At 36.1% G+C, this 21,751-nt stretch overlaps 1 protein-coding gene across 16 annotated transcripts in view; it reads left to right on the top strand.

The window, feature by feature from the left end:
• ST7L (suppression of tumorigenicity 7 like) overlaps positions 1–21,751 on the top strand; it is a 143,140-nt gene that overhangs the window by 20,712 nt on the left and 100,677 nt on the right. For all 16 annotated transcript variants that reach the window (XM_027536165.1, XM_027536164.1, XM_027536158.1 and 13 more), the window contains 6 exons: positions 4,305–4,383; positions 11,869–12,023; positions 13,534–13,631; positions 14,020–14,134; positions 16,646–16,718; positions 17,639–17,741. In XM_027536165.1, coding sequence (XP_027391966.1) covers positions 4,305–4,383; positions 11,869–12,023; positions 13,534–13,631; positions 14,020–14,134; positions 16,646–16,718; positions 17,639–17,741 — 623 coding nt within the window. The remainder of the gene's footprint in view (positions 1–4,304; positions 4,384–11,868; positions 12,024–13,533; positions 13,632–14,019; positions 14,135–16,645; positions 16,719–17,638; positions 17,742–21,751) is intronic.

The following is a 21,751-nucleotide window of genomic DNA, read 5'->3' on the forward strand; positions in this document are numbered from 1 at the left end:
AGATTCTACTGCCTTTATTATCCCTTACTAATGCTTTCTTTGCCTTGCTATGAGAACCTTCCCTTAGGGACAGTGCATGCTTGATAGTAAGGGGAGAAAGGGTGCTGATAAATGGATCTGGTAAAAATTATTACTCCCTCCCCACTCTACAATATACTTGAATTCAGAACTTCCAGCAGCCAGAGTACTCTCTTTCTGCATTGACAGGTGGGTTCTTTTCCAGCTGAGCCATGAGGGTAGCCCCTTGTATTTCTAATACTGAGCTTCCCTGTTAAATAAGTGAAGACACAAATCTCTATTATAGGTTTCTTGATTAAAAACAGTTGCTCCGAAACCCAAACTTGTTCCTGAGGCACCCGTACATTTTTACACTCTAGGGCAATGCACCTTGGAAAGATTCAGGATGGGTGAAAAGTAAGCTTTTCTTTTATGAAGTAGGAATAGGTAATATATCTTTAAAGGAGCAGGGTGAGGCAAGGAGCCTGTGGAAAGAGAAACCAGCGTAACACATAGGCTAATCAGAGGAACATTCTTCAATTAGATCAGACACAGTAAAGAGTCATATAAAGTTGAAGCTTTAGAGGTTGATTCTCTTAAAATTATGTGTCCCATTTTGGTCATTGCAAAGTTTTATGTAGTACTTCTAGAGGTATGAAAAATCCCCGTTAAGACTGAACTAGACTTTATCCATGAGTGATAGTCAAGAAATAGACTATTGGTTCCATATTGATCTTTACAGATAGTCATATAAATATAATGATTTATATCTATAGTTTTATATTAAAAAAAGAAAAATGTGCCTATATGTGTGATGTGACAAATTTCTCTTGACTATGGTCATTCAGTTCAGTTCAGTTCAGTCCAGTTCAGTCACTCAGTTGTGTCTGACTCTTTGCGACCCCATGCATTGCAGCACGCCAGGCCTCCCTGTCCATCACCAACTCCTGGAGTTCACTTAGACTCACATCCATTGAGTCCGTGATGCCATCCAGCCATCTCATCCTCTGTCGTCCCCTTCTCCTCCTGCCCCCAATCCCTCCCAGCATCAGAGACTTTTCCAATGAGTCAACTCTTCACATGAGGTGGCCAAAGTACTGGAGTTTCAGCTTGACCTTCATTCCTTCCAAAGAAATCCCAGGGCTGATCTCCTTCAGAATGGACTGGTTGGATCTCCTTGCAGTCCAAGGGACTCTCAAGAGTCTTCTCCAACACCACAGTTCAAAAGCATCAATTCATCGGCGCTTAGCCTTTTTCACAGTCCAACTCTCACATCCATACATGACCACAGGAAAAACCATAGCCTTGACTAGACGGACTATAGTTGGCAAAGTAATGTCTCTGCTTTTGAAAATGCTATCTAGGTTGGTCATAACTTTCCTTCCAAGGAGTAAGCGTCTTTTAGTTTCATGGCTGCAGTCACCATCTGCAGTGATTTTGAAGCCCCAAAAAATAAAGTCTGACACTGTTTCCACTGTTCCCCCATCTATTTCCCATGAAGTGATGGGACCAGATGCCATGATCTTCGTTTTCGAATGTTGAGCTTTAGGCCAACTTTTTCACTCTCCACTTTCACTTTCATCAAGAGGCTTTTTAGTTCCTCTTCACTTTCTGCCATAAGGATGGTGGTGTCATCTGCATATCTGAGATTATTGATATTTCTCCCGGCAATCTTGATTCCAGCTTGTGCTTCTTCCAGCCCAGTGTTTCCCATGATGTACTCTGCATAGAAGTTAAATAAGCAGGGTGACAATATACCACCTTGACGTACTCCTTTTCCTATTTGGAACCAGTCTGTTGTTCCATGTCCAGTTCTAACTGTTGCTTCCTGACCTGCATACAGATTTCTCAAGAGGCAGGTCAGGTGGTCTGGGATTCCCATCTCTTTCAGAATTTTCCACAGTCTATTGTGATCCACACAGTCAAAGGCTTTGACATAGTCAATAAAGCAGAAATAGTTGTTGTCATTAGTAATTACTAAATTAGTAGATTTTTGTTCTTACTCTATTGATTTGTTTGTTTAGGACAGTGAACAGATATAATCAAGAGGCTATTTAACATTAAACTCCAGCTTCACAATTTTAAGTTGGAAAATATGGACCCACATTTCCACTTGGCAGTAATCAGTTAGACCTTAACTGTGATTCTCTCTTCTAGACAGTGCATGTACTTTAGTTCTGCAAGGTCTCAAGGCATTTATATTTCTGACCTCTGGTCTTAGATTGAATGGTAGTTAGTCCCTTCTGCTTGTTAGCATATTAGAATATTATTTAACTTGAAAAATAGATAAATTTGATTAAATTGTTAACTGCTTGTGTTATTTCTTCAGCATATCGTGAATTCTTAAAGAGAACTTTTGAAGACTCTAATAAATCAACAGTTAAATACTAAATCAACCATTGAATACTAAATGATTTCTAAACCTTGTTTTAGAGGGAAGTAAATATTTTCCTTCCTCTTCTTTATTTCCTGTTTCCTCTTTAGCTTAGAATTACATTGGTTGTGAGGAATAATAGGGCTGGATAGAGTATTTGAAAATATATGAATAACAAAAAATAAATGCTTAATGGTAGATTAGATGACTTTGTTAGAAATTGAAGAAATACAAATGAAAGTGAGATAGTTTCCATGTATTAAATTAGCAAAGATTGACACTGCTACTGCTGCTAAGTCGCTTCAGTCGTGTCCGACTCTGTGTGACCCCATAGACGGCAGCCCACCAGGCTCCCCCGTCCCTGGGATTCTCCAGGTAAGAACACTGGAGTGGGTTGCCATTTCCTTCTCCAGTGCATGAAAGTGAAAAGTGAAAGTGAAGTCGCTCAGTCGTGTCTGACTCTAGCGACCCCATGGACTGCCACCTACCAGGCTCCTCTGTCCATGGGATTTTCCTACTCAGGGTTATTAAGGAAGTGGGGAAATAGTCACTCTCTTGCACTGCCGGAAAAAATGTGAATTAATACAATCTCATTGAGAGGAATTTGGGAATATATATCCAAAGTCCTTTAAAAGATGCATATGTTTTTAACCATTCCACTTCTAAAAATGAAATATTTGGCCAGGTATATACAAAGATAGATGTTAAAAGATGTTTATCATAGTTTTTATATCATTTTTATATTAGCAAAAAATTAATTATCCATCAAAAGAGAACTGGTTAAATAAATTACTATGTATACTTAATATGCTAGAGTACCAGGTAACCATTTAAATCGTTAATAAAATTCAATGTCAAAATTAGACCTGAAAATATTATGTAACTTATGGAAGAGAGCCTCATCATTAAAAATGGCAAGTTAAGTATTATATTTGATTTTTAGGTAATATTTTAATGTTTAAGCAAAATGCTATTCTTTACCTGGTTATTATCATATGGGTGCTGACTTGCATCAGTCTGTCAAGTTCAGGAAGCATTAGCTGTCAGCTAGCTAGTGACATGTTTGATATGAGAAATGTATTTTTGTTACACAAGTAGAATATATTATCTCCATTTCTAAGCCAAGACTAATATTTTGTTTCCAAAGGAAAACTTAAACGTTTTCCATATTATTCTTTCTGGACAGTTGTAGGTTTCTGTCCAAAAGCAACATTCATAGATTCTCTATTTTTCTTATCAAACTTGAAATAGGCCAAATAGTTTCATGGATCTTCTTTGTTTATTTGTTTGTTTAATTTTAAAGAAACTTTGCTTAATGTGAAGTTTTAAATTTGGTATAGTAAATGATAACAAAACTAATATTGTTATTCCAGAGAGATACTAATTCAGGCTTTTCTTGACTCTTAGTAGAGACTCATATTTTCCATAAATGTACTGTGTCCTAAATTAATTCCTTTTTTCCCCCCTTTAATATAAAATACAAATTCAAGCATTCTTTATGAACTGAATCTTTGATTAGATAAAAACTCTGGTTTTTAAGGTTTTTGTGTATTTTTAGCAGTTCCATAGAACCTTTCCAAAAGGATAAAAGAACAAGAATATTTCATTAATTATAATCTGATATCAATTTTAATATACATTTAGATATATAAATGTTCGTGTATAATAATGATATAGTTAACTTGACTGAGTACCACCTATGTTATTATTCATATAAATCAGAGAAATAATATTATTCTATTTTATGTGAAGCTTCCAAATTTATTGTAAACTTTTCATAAGGTTAATGTGAGCCATCACCCCAGTTTGTTGTTTATGTTTAAGAACATGTTATTTAATCTTTGTTTACTCTTATAAATCATTCTTTGTACGTTTTGCATAAGATATTTTATGTTTGCCACCTCATCTACCTTTTGAAATGTTTTTCCTACAGTTATGCAGAAGGCATGGAGAGAAAGGAATCCTCCAGCTCGAATCAAAGCAGCCTATCAAGCTTTAGAATTAAACAATGAGTAAGTTTGAAATATAATATATGGAAAATAAGTTTGTTTTGAAGGAAACCCAGGCAAATGATTTTGTTTCCTTTTTTCTATCCCTAAGACATTTGGAGTCATTAATAGTCCCCTTTTTGCATACTAGGGACAGATTTGCAGTGTTCATTGACATTTGTTTTTTGCTTCTGAAATTGTAAACTTATCTTCTGTGCTTTTGAATAGAAATTAGGTAGAAATATTTTTCAAAAGGAAGAATACTGATCTAATTGATGATGACACTTGATAGAGTACTAAAATACTTATGCCACTCATTTTAATTTTGTTTTTCATTTATGTCATTCACTGAAAGCATTCATTCAGTCCTGAGACCTCTAGTTGCTAGTAGGATTGGAGGATTGGGAAAGGAATTCAAAATAAGAAAAACATGGCTCTAACCTTATTATTTTTAATGTTAGTAGCATTTTTTTTTTAAGTTCCTTTTATCAACTTTGTATTTTAAAAAGTATAAGTGAACTTAATATTTAAGACAGATCAATAAATATTGATCTAATATTAAATAAATGCCAAGAGTGAAAAATGGGCCTAGTTGGGATTAATCAAGGAATACCTCCTGAATAATGTGAATTTATCATTGTCCCTGTACTCCTTTCTCCCCTAACACAGATATATTAATCCTTATTAAGAAGACTTACCCAGGGTAGAACAAAATGTCAGTGTAGGGAACTCAACAAGGAGTGAATCAAGTTTATTGAGACTCTGAAAACTAATCAGAAGTTTATTGCAACCTAAAGAATGCTTAATCAATTTTAAGAAATAACTGAATTTCTTTAAGAGAGCTTTATTTATTTATTTTTGGTATTTTAACTTACACTAACCCCATCCTCCACCCCCTAGCTCAGTGGTAACCGCCTTGAAGACAACAGTCATCCTTCTGGGTATAATTCCGTCTATCAAAGGAAGCAGACTGGATCATATTCTCAAAGAACTGTGGTCTAAAATGGTCTGACTGGTCTGATGAACCCGTGAAGGACCAGCTCTAAGGGCTTGCCTTTTTTACTTTGGTTAATTTGAAACTCTCCCAGTACTGACACAGCTATACTGGGGGAGGGGGTGCCGTTAGTGGGGTGGGTGGGCTGGCATTTGTTAAAAATATTTAACAGCAAATGTATTAGGGCCTGCTGCCAGGAGCAAGGGGTAACAACAGGCAAACAATAGACAAACTAGAAAGCTTGGGAAAGGCTGAGGAATGAGAAACTGGGAAATAAAGGTTTTTAAAAGCTTCCACATATTCCTTGGAATCTCAGCAGCTACACACATGCCCAAGTTTGGGCACTTGCTCAGAAAAGACTTCAGGCCCTAAGCTCTCATGTCTGTCTAACTTTCAGGTCCTGCACAAACAGAAAGTGAAAGCTAAGGTAGAGTTGTAAACTGCCTGACTGATGTTGAAGGTATGCCCCCACACACACACAGAACCCATCTGCTAAGACTTGTTTTTTGTCTTGTTTTTGATTTCAGGGGTTTAGAGCAATCTCTATCAAGTCACTAACTAACCATTATGCTAAAAGAGCAGAGACTTCACTAGTCACTCATGATAGAGAAAATAAACTACAAAATCAGTTCAGAAGTTATTAAACAACTATAAACAGCAACAACAATCCCTGGGAAGGAGATGAAATCTGATTTCTAGAGTTGCTAGATTATAATATTTTAAATTTCCAGTTTTCAACAACAAAAAAATAATAAGACATACAAAACAGCAAAATATGCCTTTCACAGAGACAAGGAAATAAATAGAAACTGCTCTTGAGGAAGCCCAGACTTTGGACTTCCTGGACAAAAACTTTAAATCAACTATTTAAAATATGCTCAAGGATGTAAAGGAAGCCATATACAAAGAATTAAAGGAAACTATGAGAATCTGTCTCAGATTAGAGAGTATCAGTAAAGAGGTAGAAATAATAAAAGCTAAATAGAAATTCTAGAGTTGAAAAGTTTAACTGAAATTTAAAATTTCCTATTGGGGTTCAGCAGCAGATCTAAACAGGCAGAAGAAGGAATCAGCAAACTTGATTTTGGTCAAAAATAAAAGAATGAAGCAAAGAGAACAGAGCCTAAGAAACCTGTGGGACACTGTTAAACATACCTATGCATAATGGAGTCCCAAAAAGATAGAGAGAAAAAGGCAAAAAAGACTATTTGAAGAAATACTGGCTGAAAAGATCCCAAGTTTGATGAAAGGTCTGGATCTATACATCAGAGAAGCTCAGTGCACCCCACATAAGACATACTCAAAGATACCCACAATGAGATGCATTATAATCAAGCTTTCAAGAGCCAGAGATAAGGGCAGGTACCTGAAAGCAGCAAGAGAGAAGCAACTCATCACGTATAAGTAATCCTAAAAAAGATTAACAGCTGATTCTCATCAGAAACCATATAAGGCAGTGGAATAATATAGTTAAAGTTCAGGAAGAAAAAACCTGTTAGCTCAGGATTCTGTGTCCAGCAACCTTGTCCTTCCAAAAAAAAAAAAAAAGAAAAGACATTCCCAGATAAACAGAAACAGTTCAGTGCTAGTAGACCTGAACTTCTCCTACAGGAAATGCTACAAGGAGGCCTTCAGGGTGAAATAAAATGATACTAGACAGTCTTGAGTCCACACAAAGCAGTGAAGAACACCAGAAGTGTAACTACATAGGCAAGTGAAGTCAATATTAACTTTTTTTTGGTTTGAAGTTCTTTTTATCTATATGATTTAAAAGACAGCTGTATAAAACAGTCCTTGTAAATCTATGTTGATGGATGTACAGTTTATATAGTTGCAATTTGTGACCATAACAACATAAGGGGGGAGAAGCGATATAGGAGCAAAGTTTTGAAACTATTGAAACTAAATTATTGTTAATTCATTCTTGGTTTTTGTAAGTTGTTAAATATAATTGTTAACTGTTAAACACTAAGAAATAAAAAATATGATAAAAAGAAGTAAGGGAATCAAAATGGTATACTAGAAAATATCTAACACAAAAGAAGGCAATAATGCAGGAAATGAGAACAATAGCAACAAAAAAGACAGGATATATAGAAAACAAATAGGAAAATGGAGGAAACAATTTCTTCCTTATCACTAATTACTTAAAGGTAAATAGATTAAGTTCTTCAGTTAAGAGGCATTGATTAGCAGAATGGATAGGGAAAAAAAGTAGTCCAACTATATGCTATCTAAATTCTTTAGATTCAAGGACACAAGTACAAAGTGAAACTGTAGACAAAATTCCATGCAAATAGTAGCCAAAGAGAAATGGAGTGGTTAAACTAATACCAGACAAAGTAGAATTTAAGACAAAAATTTTTACAAGACAAAGTTTGACATTATATAATGACAAAAGTTCAATTTATCAAGAAGATACAACAATTATAAACTTGTATACATCTAATAAGACAGCCCCAAAGTGTATGAACCAAAAACTGACAGAATTGAGGGAGAAATAGAGTTCAACAATAATAGTTGAAGACATCAACACCTCATTTTCAATAATGGATAGAATAACTAGACAAAAGATACACAAAGAAATAGAAGACTTGAACAAACAATACTGTAAACCAACTGTATCTAACAGATACCTACCCAACAACATTTCCATATACCCGAAGTATACATGGAACATTCTCCAGGATACATCATAGTTAGGGCATAAATAATTCTCAATAAACTTAAAATGATTGAAATCATATAAACTATCTACCCTCACTACCGTGAAATGCAACTAGAAGTCAGTAACAGAAGAAAATTCAGAAATTTCACCATATTGGAATGTGTGGAAATTAAACAACAAACTCTATAGACAAATAATGTCAAAGGAGAAATCACAAGATGAATTAGAAAAATGCTTTGGGATGAGTGAAAACGAAAACATAACATATCAAAAATCATGAAATACAGCAAAAGCAGTACATGCTCAGAGAAAAATTTATAGCTGTAAATACCTACATTAATAAAGAAAAAAGATCTTAAATCAAGGACTTAGCTTTATACCTTAAGGAGTTAGAAAATGCAGAGCCAACTAAACTCAAGGCAGAAGGAAGGGAGTAATAAAGATTCAGTTCAGTTCAGTTGCTCAGTCGTGTCTGACTCTTTGTGACCTCATGGACTGCAGCACACCAGGCTTCCCTGTCCATCACCAGCTCCCGGAGCTTGCTCAAATTCATGTCCATCGAGTCACTGATGCCATCCAACCATCTCATCCTCTCTTGTCCCCTTTTCCTCCTGCCTTCAATCTTTCCCAGCATCAAGGTCTTTTCCAAGGAGTTGGTTTTTCGCATCAGGTGGCCAAAGTATTGGAGTTTCAGCTTCAGCATCAGTCCTTCCAGTGAATATTCAGGACTGATTTCCTTTAAGATTGACTGGTTGAATCTTGCAGTCCAAGGGACTCTCAAGAGTCTTCTCCAACACCACAGTTCAAAAGCATCAATTCTTTGGTGCTCAGCCTTCTTTATAGTCCAACTCTCACATCCATCCATGACTACTGGAAAAACCATCGCTTTGACTACGTGGACCTTTGTTGGTAAAGTAATGTCTCTGCTTTTTAATATGCTGTCTAGGTTGATCATAGCTTTTCTTCCAAGGAGCAAGCGTCTTTTTAATTTCATGGTTGCAGTCACCATCTGCAGTGATTTTGGAGCCCAAGAAAAAGTCTTTCACTGAAACCACTGAAACAATGGTTTCCCCATCTATTTGCCATGAAGTGATGGGACCAGATGTCATGATCTTAGTTTTTTGAATGTTGTTTTAAGCCAGCTTTTTTTTCACTCTCCTCTTTCACTTTCATCAAGAGGCTCTTTAGTTCCTCTTCACTTTCTGCCATAAGCATGGTGTCATCTGCATATCTGGGTATTGATATTTCTCCCGGCAATCGGATTCTAGCTTGTGCTTCATCTAGCCTGGCATTTTGCATGATGTACTCTGCATATAAGTTAAATAAGCAGGGTGACAATATACAGCCTTGACATACTCCTTTCCTGATTTGGAACCAGTCTGTTGTTCCATGTCCAGTTCTAACTGTTGCTTCTTGCCTGCATACAGACTTCTCAGGAGGCAGGTCAGGTAGTCTGATATTTCCATATCTTGAAGAATTTTCCAGTTTGTTGTGATCTACACAGTCAAAGGCTTTGGCATAATCAATAAAGCAGAAGTAGATGTTTTTCTGGAACTCTCTTGCTTTTTCCAACGGGTGGCAATTTGATCTCTGGTTCCTCTGTCTTTTCTAAATCCAGCTTGAACATCTGGAAGCTCACGGTTCACATACTATTGAAGCCTGACTTGGAGAATTTTGAGCAGTACTTTGCTAGCATGTTTCATGGGGTTCATGGGGTCGCAAAGAGTCGGATACGACTGAGTGACTGAACTGAACTGAACTTGCTAGCGTGTGAGATGAGTACAATTGTGTGTTTTTTGAACATTCTTTGGCATTGCCTTTCTTTGGGATTGAAATGAAAACTGACATTTTCCAGTCCCGTGGCCACTGCTGAGTTTTCCAAATTTGCTGGCATATTGAGTGCAGCACTTTCACAGCATCATCTTTTAGGATTTGAAATAGCTCAACTGGAATTCCATCACCTCCACTTGCTTTATTCACAGTGATGCTTCCTAAGCATCAAGGCCCACTTGACTTCACATTCCAGGATGTCTGGCTATAGGTGAGTGATCACACCATCGTGGTTATCTGGTGGTTATCACACCATTGTGAAGATCTTTTTTGTATAATTCTTCTGTGTATTCTTGCCACCCCTTCTTAATATCTTCTGCTTCTGTTAGGTCCATACCATTTCTGTCCTTTATTTTGCCCATCTTTGCATGAAATGTTCCCTTGGTATCTCTTAATTTTCTTGAAGAGATCTCTAGTCTTTCCCATTCTATTGTTTTTCTCTATTTCTTAGCATTGATCACTGAGGAAGGCTTTCTTATCTCTTCTTGCTATTCTTTGGAACTTTGCATTCAAATGGGTATATCTTTCATTTTCTCCTTTGTCTTTAACTTCTCTTCTTTTCTCAGCTAATTTTTAAGGCTTCCTCAGACAACTGTTTTGCCTTTTGCATTTCTTTTTCTTGGGGATGGTTAGATAAATTAGATTTCATCAAAGTTAAAAGCTTTTGTGCAATCAAAGAATATTGTCAAAAAAGTGAAAATGCAACCCACAGGTTGAGAGAAAATATTTGCAAGTCATATTTGATAAGGGCCTAGTATTCAGAACATAGAAAGAAGTCTTACAACTCAGTAACAAAGACAACCCAATTAAAAATGGGCAAAGGATTTGAATAGACATTTTTTCTAGGAAGATATATAAATGACCAAAAAGTACATAAAAAGGTGCTCAATGTCACTCATCATAAGATAAATAAAAATGAAAAACACAATTTAATACCCCTTCACAAGAGGGGTATAACAACAGTAATAGAACAAAAACAAAAAATAGAAAGTGTTTATGAATAACTGAAATTTGTTACCAAGTCCGACCTCATAGCGAGTGCTTGCCATATGACAGGCCAATAATTGAGCAATGAGTTGTTGGGGCAAGGAATAACAGCTTTATTCTGAAAGCCAGAAAATCAAGAAGATGGTGCATTTTTGCTTACAAAGAACTCTCTTGCCTCAGTTAGAATTCAGTCTTCTTTTATACTAAAAGGGAAAGGAGTGAAGTCAAACATTTCCTGGTTCCTATCCACCCCTGGAGGAGTGTGTTAATTTCTTCCTCCCAGGTGGGCCTGGCCAAGATGTTTCCTGTGAGCTAAATAAAAGTCTTTTAGCATAATGCTCATATCCTGGGAAGCAGAGTTCTGAGAGTTGTATTATTATGTATAATTTAAGTTTATAGGCAACATCCCTTTAGTGATTAACTTAGAATAGAAAATTTTCTTCCCTGTTACAGAAAGTTAGGTAAAGATAGGGAAATGTTATGTAAATAGACATACCCTAAAGAAACTACAAAGGTCTGTCTAGTCAAGGCTATGGTTTTTCCAGTGATCATGTATGGATGTGAGAGTTGGACTATAAAGAAAGCTGAGCGCCGAAGAATTGATGCTTTTGAACTGTGGTGTTGGAGAAGACTCTTGAGAGTCCCTTGGACTGCAAGGAGATCCAACCAGTCCATCCTAAAGGAGATCAGTCCTGGGTGTTCATTGGAAGGACTGATGCTGAAGCTGAAACTCCAATACTTTGGCTACCTTATACAAAGAGCTGACTCATTGGAAAAGACCCTGATGCTGGGAAGGATTGAAGGCAGGAGGAGAAGGGGATAACAGAGGATGAGATGGTTGAATGGCATCACCGACTCAATGGACATGGGTTTGGGTGGACTCCGGTAGTTGGTGATGGACAGGGAGGCCTGGCGTGCTGCAGTTCATGGGTCGCAAAGAGTCGGACACGACTGAGCGACTGAACTGAACTGAAAGAAACTACTTGCTTTACCATTTTCCTTAAAATTGTCTTGCTTGCTTTCTTTAAAGCTGTGCCACTGCATATGTTCTACTGGCTGAGGAAGAAGCAACAACTATTGTAGATGCCGAAAGGTTATTTAAACAGGCACTCAAGGCAGGAGAAACAATTTATAGGCGGTCACAACAGTGCCAGCACCAAAGTCCTCAGCATGAAGCTCAACTGAGTAAGTGAATATGAACTAATTTTCACCTGTCTTTTAGTTCCTGCAGTTGCCTCTTTTATGTGTAAAACACAATACAATAAATTTTTAAAAACTTAATACTTAAAAGTTAGCTGCTCTTCATGAGATATAACAGATCTGTTCAAGTCAGCAAGACAGAAATGTGTATTAGCTAGAGAATGTTTGTGGAAGAGAATAGATCTGTTCTGGTTATTGAGAGATGTGCTGCTCTGAAACTTAACAGTAATTTATTTCATGCAAGAATTGGGCTGGTCATTGGAGAAACACAACTCAAAAATATTCAAGATTCAAGAGAACCTTCTAATAATGATAAACAGCTGTTACTTTTATCCACCCTTACCTAAGCAGTAGTAGAGGTATATATATCATTTGGTTTGCTCTTCAGGCTGTAAAAATATCTCCATATAGTGCCAGGGAGTGGCCCTTTAGCACAAAAACCAGCCTTACACTTGGTATTGACTCTTTCTTTGGTGGTTTTTTTCTCTACAGTATGTTTGAGATCATATGGGCCATAGCAGCTGACATCCTTTCTTTCCACTCTTTTCTTTCCACTCTAGGCATACTCTCCCAGTTGTGATTGAGACACTTACCAAAGATGTTAGAATTTGTAATGTTGTTGCTTCCTGCTATATTGTGTGGCCAGAGGGTTTAATTTCATGATTTTGGCAAAGAGTAGGCAATAAATTGAAATATGTTTATATAATGAATTATCTGCTGGGAGTTAAGTTCTAAATCTTTTGTTTGTGGAAATTAAAATTTGGATGTTTTCTCTCTAAACTAAATATTGATGTATATAGGATGTTTCATTAATGCATGTTGTTATAACGCACAACTGTGGGAATATATAATCTTACAGTTTAGAACTAATGAAACTACATCTGTAAAAAAGTCATGCCATTTGTCCTTGTATAATCTCAAATTTAGTTATGGGATAGGTTCAGAAATATTTGTTAGCCCTTTCTAGAAGTAGTTTTGCCCTTGAGCAAAAATTTACACTAGTATATAAATTTTGTTTTGAATATCTTTTGTCAGTTAAAATAATAGATAATATTAAAATAGTAGATTGTTTATACAGAAACTTAATAGATTCATGTTATTTCTTCTATTAATGTATGTCTTTTAATAGTAAAATCTACTTGCCTAGTATACACATATTACTTTATATATACTGTACTCAGATTATGTAGAGTCAAAAATAGTCCTATATGTATATATATACATATATATATTTTAAGCCTTTAATATAAAAAACTTCAAACATCTATAAAAATATAGCAATATAATTAACTTTCATTCATTGTTCATTACCCAAATTCAACAATTATTAATATTCTTCCATTCTGACACAATTTAATTTTAATTGAACCTTCCAGGGTATATAAAATTATTTGCCTTCCAGGCTAATAAAATTGATAGATAAATATATTAAGGAAATAGCTGGTCATAATATAAAAGTGATAGTTTTGGGTCATTTATTGTTTTTTTTAAATAGGGAGAGATACCAATGTACTGGTGTATATTAAAAGAAGACTGGCAATGTGTGCAAGAAAATTGGGAAGAATAAGAGAGGCAGTAAAAATAATGAGAGATGTAAGTAAATTTGATGACTTAACCTTTATCTTTATTCTTTCAAAACGGAAAATATGTTTTAAGTTGCTGGTTAAGTTAATGCATAATCACTGTGTGGCTTTTTATTTTGTAACATTTATTTATTGGTGGTACCATGCATCTTGTTGCATCTTAGCTCCCCAACCAGGGATCAAACCTCAGGCCCTGGCAGAGAAAGCGCCAACCACTGGACCCCTAGGGGATTCCCCAGAATCTTTTTTTTTTTTTTTCAGTTGATAGTTTTATAACAAGATACTTAATATACACAAATTTCTTAGAGGTTGAGTCTCCAAAGTTTTAATAAAGAATTTCTACTTCTGTATTGAGTTCATTTGCTATAATTTTAATCTTTTTTTCTTTTAATATACAGTTAATGAAAGAATTTCCTCCTCTTACCATGTTGAACATCCATGAAAATCTCCTAGAATCACTTTTAGAATTACAGGCCTATGCAGATGTCCAAGCAGTTCTAGCAAAATATGATGGTGAGTGATAATTCTCTTAGTTGATTCTTTACCAGCTGAGCTAGCAGGGAAGCCCCTCTTAGTTGATAGCATAGTTAGAGTGTTTTTTTTTTCCCCCAATATAAAGTGATCACAAATGGTATCCTACTCTGGTATTTCTGTGACTTTCTCTTTGCATTCTTTCCAGTCAATATTTAGAATCTGTGGACACAAGTCACTATTAAGTATCTTCTTTTTGTAAATATTTACTTATGTGGCTACGTCAGGTCCTAGTTGACGCATGCAGGATCTTTGTTGCGTCACGCAGATCTTTCGTTGCAATGCACAGGCTCTCTAGTTGTGGTGTGAGGGCTCAGTAGTTGTGGTGCACAGGTTTAGTTGCTCTGTAGCACGTGGAATCTTAGTTCCCTGACCAGGGGTTGAACCCATGTCCCCTTGAATTGCAAGGCAGATTCTTAACCACTGGACCACCAGGGAAGCCCCTAAGTATCTTCTTTATCAATACTTTTGGTAGCAAAAGTCTGCAAGGAAAAATTTTCCCTCTGTCAAAGTATATTCATTTGTTTTAGTGCCTGTGTGAGGCACTTGGAATACAGTGGTAAACAAGAAAACATGGACTTAACCCTTAAAGGGTTTGCAGTTTGGTAGAACATACAGACAAATGGATAGTAGTTACATTGAAGCATAGTATGTTAGGTGACGTAATTGGAAAAGTATGGAGTGCTATACACTTCATTTCTTTTGGAGTGATGGAGAAGGCTAACAGAAGTTGCTTAGCAGTATATATGAGTAACTCAGAACAACATTTTACAATGCTTTTTAGTTAAAAAGAGTAATTTATTATCTCATCTGATGCTTACAACAATCTTGAGAGATGGTAGGACAAGTATTTTACTATTTCCAGTTAATAAATAAGGAAACTGGAGTTGAAGAAGGCTAAGTAATTGGGTAAGGTCTCCTAGCCAGTAAGTGGCAAGCCTGAACTTAAATTTAGGTATTCGATTTCTTTACTAGTTTCCCCAAAGTAAGAAGTCAATATATGTTGGCTGTTTTTATTATTGTACTATAACAGTGCCAGTTTATCATAAATGGAGTTGAGATAATTTTTAAGAAGCATAGTCTTTCTCCTCATTCTGAGTGAGCCATCAGCTTTTAACCTGAAACTGAGAACATCGTAACAAGCATAATTTTTCTTGTCATAGCTTTCACTATATCAGAACACATATGTCACTTATTCATACTGTCCTGTTGTAAGCTCTTACCCATTAGCTTAGGAATCCCCGTGACTTAGAAAGTTTGAAATGTATTACACTTGGAAAGAGAAGTTTATTTCTTTTAAACATCTGGAATTCTTAGGAAGTGCTTTAGAGTAATATAGGCTCATGGAGAAATTTGTGAGAAATTCTTTCCATATGTTACTTATCAGATGTATGGCCTGCTTATGATATGTATGATGAACAAGCTTAAGGACTGAATGTGAAAAATCAGAATGGACCTATTCATTAAAAATAAAATAAAACTAGCAACCTGGATATGCCTCTATGTTTTCAGTTATTTTTATCAGTCCCCAGTTTTTAACTCTTCTAGAGTCCTGAAAAAAGTTAAAAGCAAGTTTACTTCTTTAGTTCTCCATTTGCTAGTATAACTCTGGAATCTGGAAAGAGAGTCCTGTAGTCTTACTCTCCTGATAACATTGTTTGGGGCATTCTTTAAGATAATTTCATTATAGTTCTCAATTTCTTTTTATTTTATAAAAGACTATCACTTAAGAAAATGTAGAAAATGCGAAAACATAGGAAGAAGAAAATGAAAATCACCCATGGTTATATCACTTAGATTTAACTACTGTTAATTTTTTTCTAATCTTAGTTTTTCTCTGTGAATAGGTGGAGGTTTTATGTATTCTATCTATACAGTGCCCTTTTCCCTGGATACTATTATTGTAAGCAGCCTATTTGGAGAAGGAAATGGCAACCCACTACAGTATTCTTGCCTGGAGAATCCCGTGGACAGGGGAGCCTAGTGGGCTGCTGTCCGTGGGGTCTCACAGAGTCAGACACGACTGAAGCAACTTAGCATGCATGCATTGGAGAAGGAAATGGCAACCCACTCCAGTATTCTTGCCTGGAAAATCCCAGGGACAGAGGAGCCTGGTGGGCTGCTGTCTATGGGGTCGTACGGAGTCGGACACGACTGATGTGACTTAGCAGCAGCAGCAGCAAGCAGCCTTTTATAAATATTTGTTGAGTACTTTCTAATATTGTATGAGGACTTTCACAGACATCTATGCTAGAAAATTATCATTTCTCTATTTTGAGAAAACTGAGGTTAAAGAAGTTGCGGCTAGGTCAAAGATATATAGTTGGTAAATAGTAGAATCAAGATTTCAAACTCAGGTCTTCCAATTTCATGTCCATGTGCTTTTACTGCTTTATTATCAACATATCTGTTGAATTGAACTATGAATTATTATTACTAAAAATTGTCCTAAGATATTTATGTGTTTCTTACCTAAATTAATTATTATTATAGATATAAGCCTTCCAAAGTCAGCAGCCATCTGTTATACAGCAGCACTATTGAAGACAAGGACTGTTTCAGATAAGTAAGTAGTTATGAAAACTACAAGTTTAGAAAGACTGCTAAAATCAATATTATGTTTTTCATTCACTGACTTTAAAAATGCTTTTTTCCCCCAACTTCCTGTTGAATAACCCTTAACTTACGGGGCTTTGAAGATTCTTACTGTCTGTAACAGTGGAAACTGCAAGGTTTTTAGAGCTAAGTAAACTTGGGTGCAAATTCAAAGTCTACAACATACCAGCTGTGGAACTTTGGTCAAGTTAATCACTTTGAGTTTCTTCCTCATCTATAAAATAAGAATAATACTATAGGGTGGTTGTGTGAAGATTATGTGTGTTAAATGCCGAAAGCATTGCTAGACAAAAAGTATATTCAGTACATAGTAGCTGTGATGATAATGATAAGGTTGTATGGTAGGGAAATAGGTTTCATGTTATCTGTTCTAAGATTATAATTCTGAATTATTGTGATTTCCTTGTATTTTTGGCTGCCATTAATGAATTTCTCTTTATTCCACAGGTAAGATACTCAGAAACCAACCAAATAGCAAATGTTTTCTTTTACTTTAGCTTACAATGCCTTAATGTGAATTAGAATGAAATGTTCACAGATTTTTTTCCTCTCAGTGAATGTTTGCTAAGAATATAATACTTCTGTCTTCATGAGATTCTCTAGATGTCCTTGTGTAGCATTTATTATTTCATTACTTTGCTCAAAGTGTGACTTTAATGGATTTCTGAAGGCTTTCTTCACCTTAACTTGAAGATTTCTATCTCTTATGCTGCCTTCTTTTATATGTTGAACCAAAGTATAGTAGCTATTTGACTTTGACTTTTGCCATCACCAGAAACCTCTGATTCAGGGGCTAGATGACCTTAATTAATAAATTAAAATATTTATGTATTTAAATATTTATTTCTTCATTTTGTTCTTTTCTTATAGATTCTCTCCAGAAACAGCCTCCAGAAGAGGGTTAAGCACAGCAGAAATTAATGCTGTGGAAGCAATTCATAGAGCTGTGGAATTTAATCCTCATGTTCCAAAAGTAAGAAATTTTAGGAGGGAGGTGGGAGGGGGTTCAGGATTGGGAACACGTGTACACCCGTGGCAGATTCATGTTGATGTATGGCAAAACCAATGCAATATTGTAAAGTAAAAAAAAAAAAAAGAAATTTAATGATGAAAATACTACTTTTTGTCAGTAATGTCTAACGTGGCTCCCGCTTGCCAGAGTCCAGCTCCAGCAACTTTTATTTAAGTTAATCAGATTCATAACAGTGTATAGACCAAATTTTGGGTCTCCATAATTTGAGGCAGAATTGTTTTAGTCTGCTATGTTTTGATGTTTGCCTTAAAGGGGATGTTAAAAAGTATTTAGAAAGGTAGATAGGAGCAATATTTCACTATAGGCTTTATAATCGCTGTCAAAATAAAATTTGAGGTATGTTCAGTTAGCTGTTCCTTTTACTATAGTTACAGAGAAGAAATAAAATGACTTGGCCCTATGAACGATCATTCATATTTCAGATCATTAAATCAGATTTCCTGTTACTTTAAAAGCTTCTTACATCTAGGCAGATGCCTGGGTTTTAAATGAGGCCTAGGTAGACAAAGATTGAAGACAAATTAAAATAATCAGTGTTAGGAAACGATGTGGAAGTTTCCGGTAAACTGCTGAATTGATGTTTATTTATTCCCAGACAAAACTGTACTCATCTCATTTGTCTTTATTTTGTATACCTTGCAAACATACGGATTATTGGTTAATCTATGTGTGTTATCCCCCAAGGTGAAATTTTGGGTTTTAAAAACAATGTTCCAAATTAGAAAGTATAGTGTATTCAAGAATATGATTTTATTTAAAAATGTAATTGTAGATTTCAGTATAATGTGTTAGTGGAATTTGGAAACTAGCAAATATTAAAGGATTAACCTCTAAAAGATAATCTCCAAGAAATATGAGTTGTAAGTCTGTTTAGAGTAAATAAAGACAGAGTCAAGAATATTACTGAAATCTAAGAATGAAAGTCAACAATATTTATGCCGTTCTCTCATTAAGTGAAACTGGTTCCATAAATTTAAATAAAAATTTTAGTATAAATTGTAATACATAAAAAGCAAAGAATAAAAAAACAGAATGTGCATTTGATGATTTATTATAAAGCAAATAAGTGGGAACTACCACTGAGGTCAAGAAACAACATTGTCATTTCCCAGAAACCCACCTGCCCTTCTCCAATTACAGCTTCTTCCTTCCTGCCTAAAGGAAAGAACTGTTTTTTTTTCTTTATTTTAACTTTTTATTGTGTATTGAGGTTCAATTCAGTTCAATTGCTCAGTTGTGTCTGACTCTTTGCGACCCTATGGACTGCAGCACACCAGGCCTCCCTGTTCATCGCCAGCTCCTGGAATTTACTCAAACTCATGTCCATTGAGTCAGTGATACCATCCAACCATCTCATCCTCTGCTGTCCCCTTCTCCTCCCGTCTTCAATCTTTCATAGCATCAGGGTCTTTTCTAATGAGTCAGTTCTTCGCATCAGGTGACCAAAGTATTGGAGTTTCATCCTCAGCATCAGTCCTTCCAATGAATATTCAGGACTGATTTCCTTCAGGATGGACTGGTTGGATCTCCTTGCAGTCCAAGGAACTCTCAAGAGTCTTCTCCAACACCACAGTTCAAAAGTATCAATTCTTCGGCGCTTAGTTTTCTTTATCATCCAACTCTCACATCCATGTATGACTACTGGAAACACCATAGCTTTGACCAGATGGACCCTTGTTGGTAAAGTAATACCTCTGCTTTTTAATATGCTGTCTAGGTTGGTCATAGCTTTTCTTCCAAGGAGCAAGTGTCTTTTAATTTCATGGCTGCAGTCACCATCTGCAGTGATTTTGGAGCCCAATAATATAAAGTCTCTCACTGTTTCCACTGTTTTCCCATCTGTTTGCCATGAAGTGAGGTATTGAGATATAGCCAGTCAACAATGTTGTGACAGTTTTAGGTGAAAAGCGAGAGAACTCAGCCATACATATACATGTATCCACTCTCCCCCATTCTCCCTCTCTGTCTTTATTTACTCTCATCTAGGCTGCCACATAACATTGAGTAGAGTTCCATGTGCTAAGATAGTAGGTCCTTGTTGGTGATTCATTTTAAATGTAACAGAGTGTACATGTCCATCCTAAACTCCCTAACTATCCCTTCCTTCCATTCCTCCCACTGCAACCACAAGTTCATTCTCTTAAGTCTGTGAATCTCTCTCTGTTTCGTAAGTTTATCTGTATCATTCCTCTTTAGATTCCACACATAAGGGATGTCATACGATATTTCTCCTCTGTCTGACTCGCTTCACTCAGTATGATGATTTCTAGGTCCATCCATGTTGCTGCAAATGACATGATTTTATTCTTTTTAATGGCTGAGTAATATTCTATTATATATGTGTACCACATCTTTTTTATCCATTCCTCTGTCAATGGACATTTAGGTTGCTTCCATGTCTTGGTTATAGTAAACAGTGCTGTGGTGAATATTGGTGGTGAATATATGTGGTAAATATGTATCCTTTCAGATCATATTTTTCTTCATATACACCCAGGAGTGGATTGCAGGGTCATATGATAGCTCTATTTTTAGTTTTTTAAGGAACCTCCATACTGTTCTCCGTAGTGCCTGTACCAGTTTGTTGCTGTTCAGTCACTCACTTCACGTCCGACTCTTTGTGACCCCATGGACTGCAGCATGCCAGGCCTCCTTGTCCTTCACCATCTCCTGGAACTTGCTCAAACTCGTGTCCATTGAGTCTCTGATGCCATCCAGCCATCTCATCCTCTGTCGTACCCTTCTCCTCCTGCCTTCAATCTTTCCCAGCATCAGGGTCTTTTTCCAATGAGTCAGCTCTTTGCATCAGGTGGCCAAAGTATTGAAAGTTTCAGCTTCAGTGTCAGTCCTTCCAGTGTACTCAGTATTCGGGATTGATTTCCTTTAGGTTTGACTGGTTTGATCTCCTTGCAGTCTAAGGGACTCTCAAGAGTCTTCTTCAACACCTCAGTTCAAAGGCATCAAAATGTACCAATTTACATTCCCACTAATAGTGTATGAGGGTGACCACCATCCTGACATTAATTATGTTCACTTTCTTCTTTTCTTATATTTTTGATCAATACTTTTCTTTTATTGCTGGCTTTATAAACCAAATTAAGGAGTGAAAGTGAAAGAAGAAAGTGAAGTCATTCAGTCGTGTCCGACTCTTTGCGACCCCATAGACTGTAGTCTACAGGCTTCTCTGTCCATGGGATTTTCCAGGCAAGAATACTGGAGTGGGTTGCCATTTCCTTCTCCAGGGGATCTTCCCGACCCAGGGATCGAACCCAGGTCTCCCGCATTGCAGGCAGGCACTTTACCCTCTGAGCCACCAGGGAAGTCCAAGTTAAGGAGTGGTCCCAGTTATCATTCTCAGGAATAATTTGTGTAAAAATTAGAATTATTTCTGCCTTCAGTGATTGGTAGAATTTGCTGATAAAGCCATCTGATTCTGTATTTTTCTTTGTTAGAAGGATTTCTCTTACAAATTTCATATTAATTACAAATTCAGTTACTTAACCATTCCATAGCTATTCACAATTTTAATTTTTTCTTATGTTTTTGGTAAGGTATATTTTTCTAGGAATTTATTTCATGCAAAATTTTCAAATTTACTGGCATAAAGATTTCATAAAATCCTTTTATTACCTTGTTAATATGTGCAGGATCAGTTCTAACATCCACTTTTCAATTCATAGCACTGGTTACTGGCACCCCCCCCCCAACCCGCCCCCGCATTGGATTCCTCAGGGATTTGTCAATTTTATTAGTCTTTGCAAAGAACTGAGCTCTGGCTCTGTTCATCTTCTCTACTATTTGTTTTCTGGTCCATCCATTTCTGCTCTTTATGGCCTTCTTTCAACTTTGTTCAGCGCCATCTTATTTTTTTTATTTCATGTATCTTATTAAAGTTACTTAACTCATTAATTTTTAGTCTTTCTTCTTCTAATAGATCCATTTAAGTCTCT

This window comes from Bos indicus x Bos taurus, chromosome 3 (assembly GCF_003369695.1).
Source record: "Bos indicus x Bos taurus breed Angus x Brahman F1 hybrid chromosome 3, Bos_hybrid_MaternalHap_v2.0, whole genome shotgun sequence".
Classification (NCBI taxonomy): domain Eukaryota; kingdom Metazoa; phylum Chordata; class Mammalia; order Artiodactyla; family Bovidae; genus Bos; species Bos indicus x Bos taurus.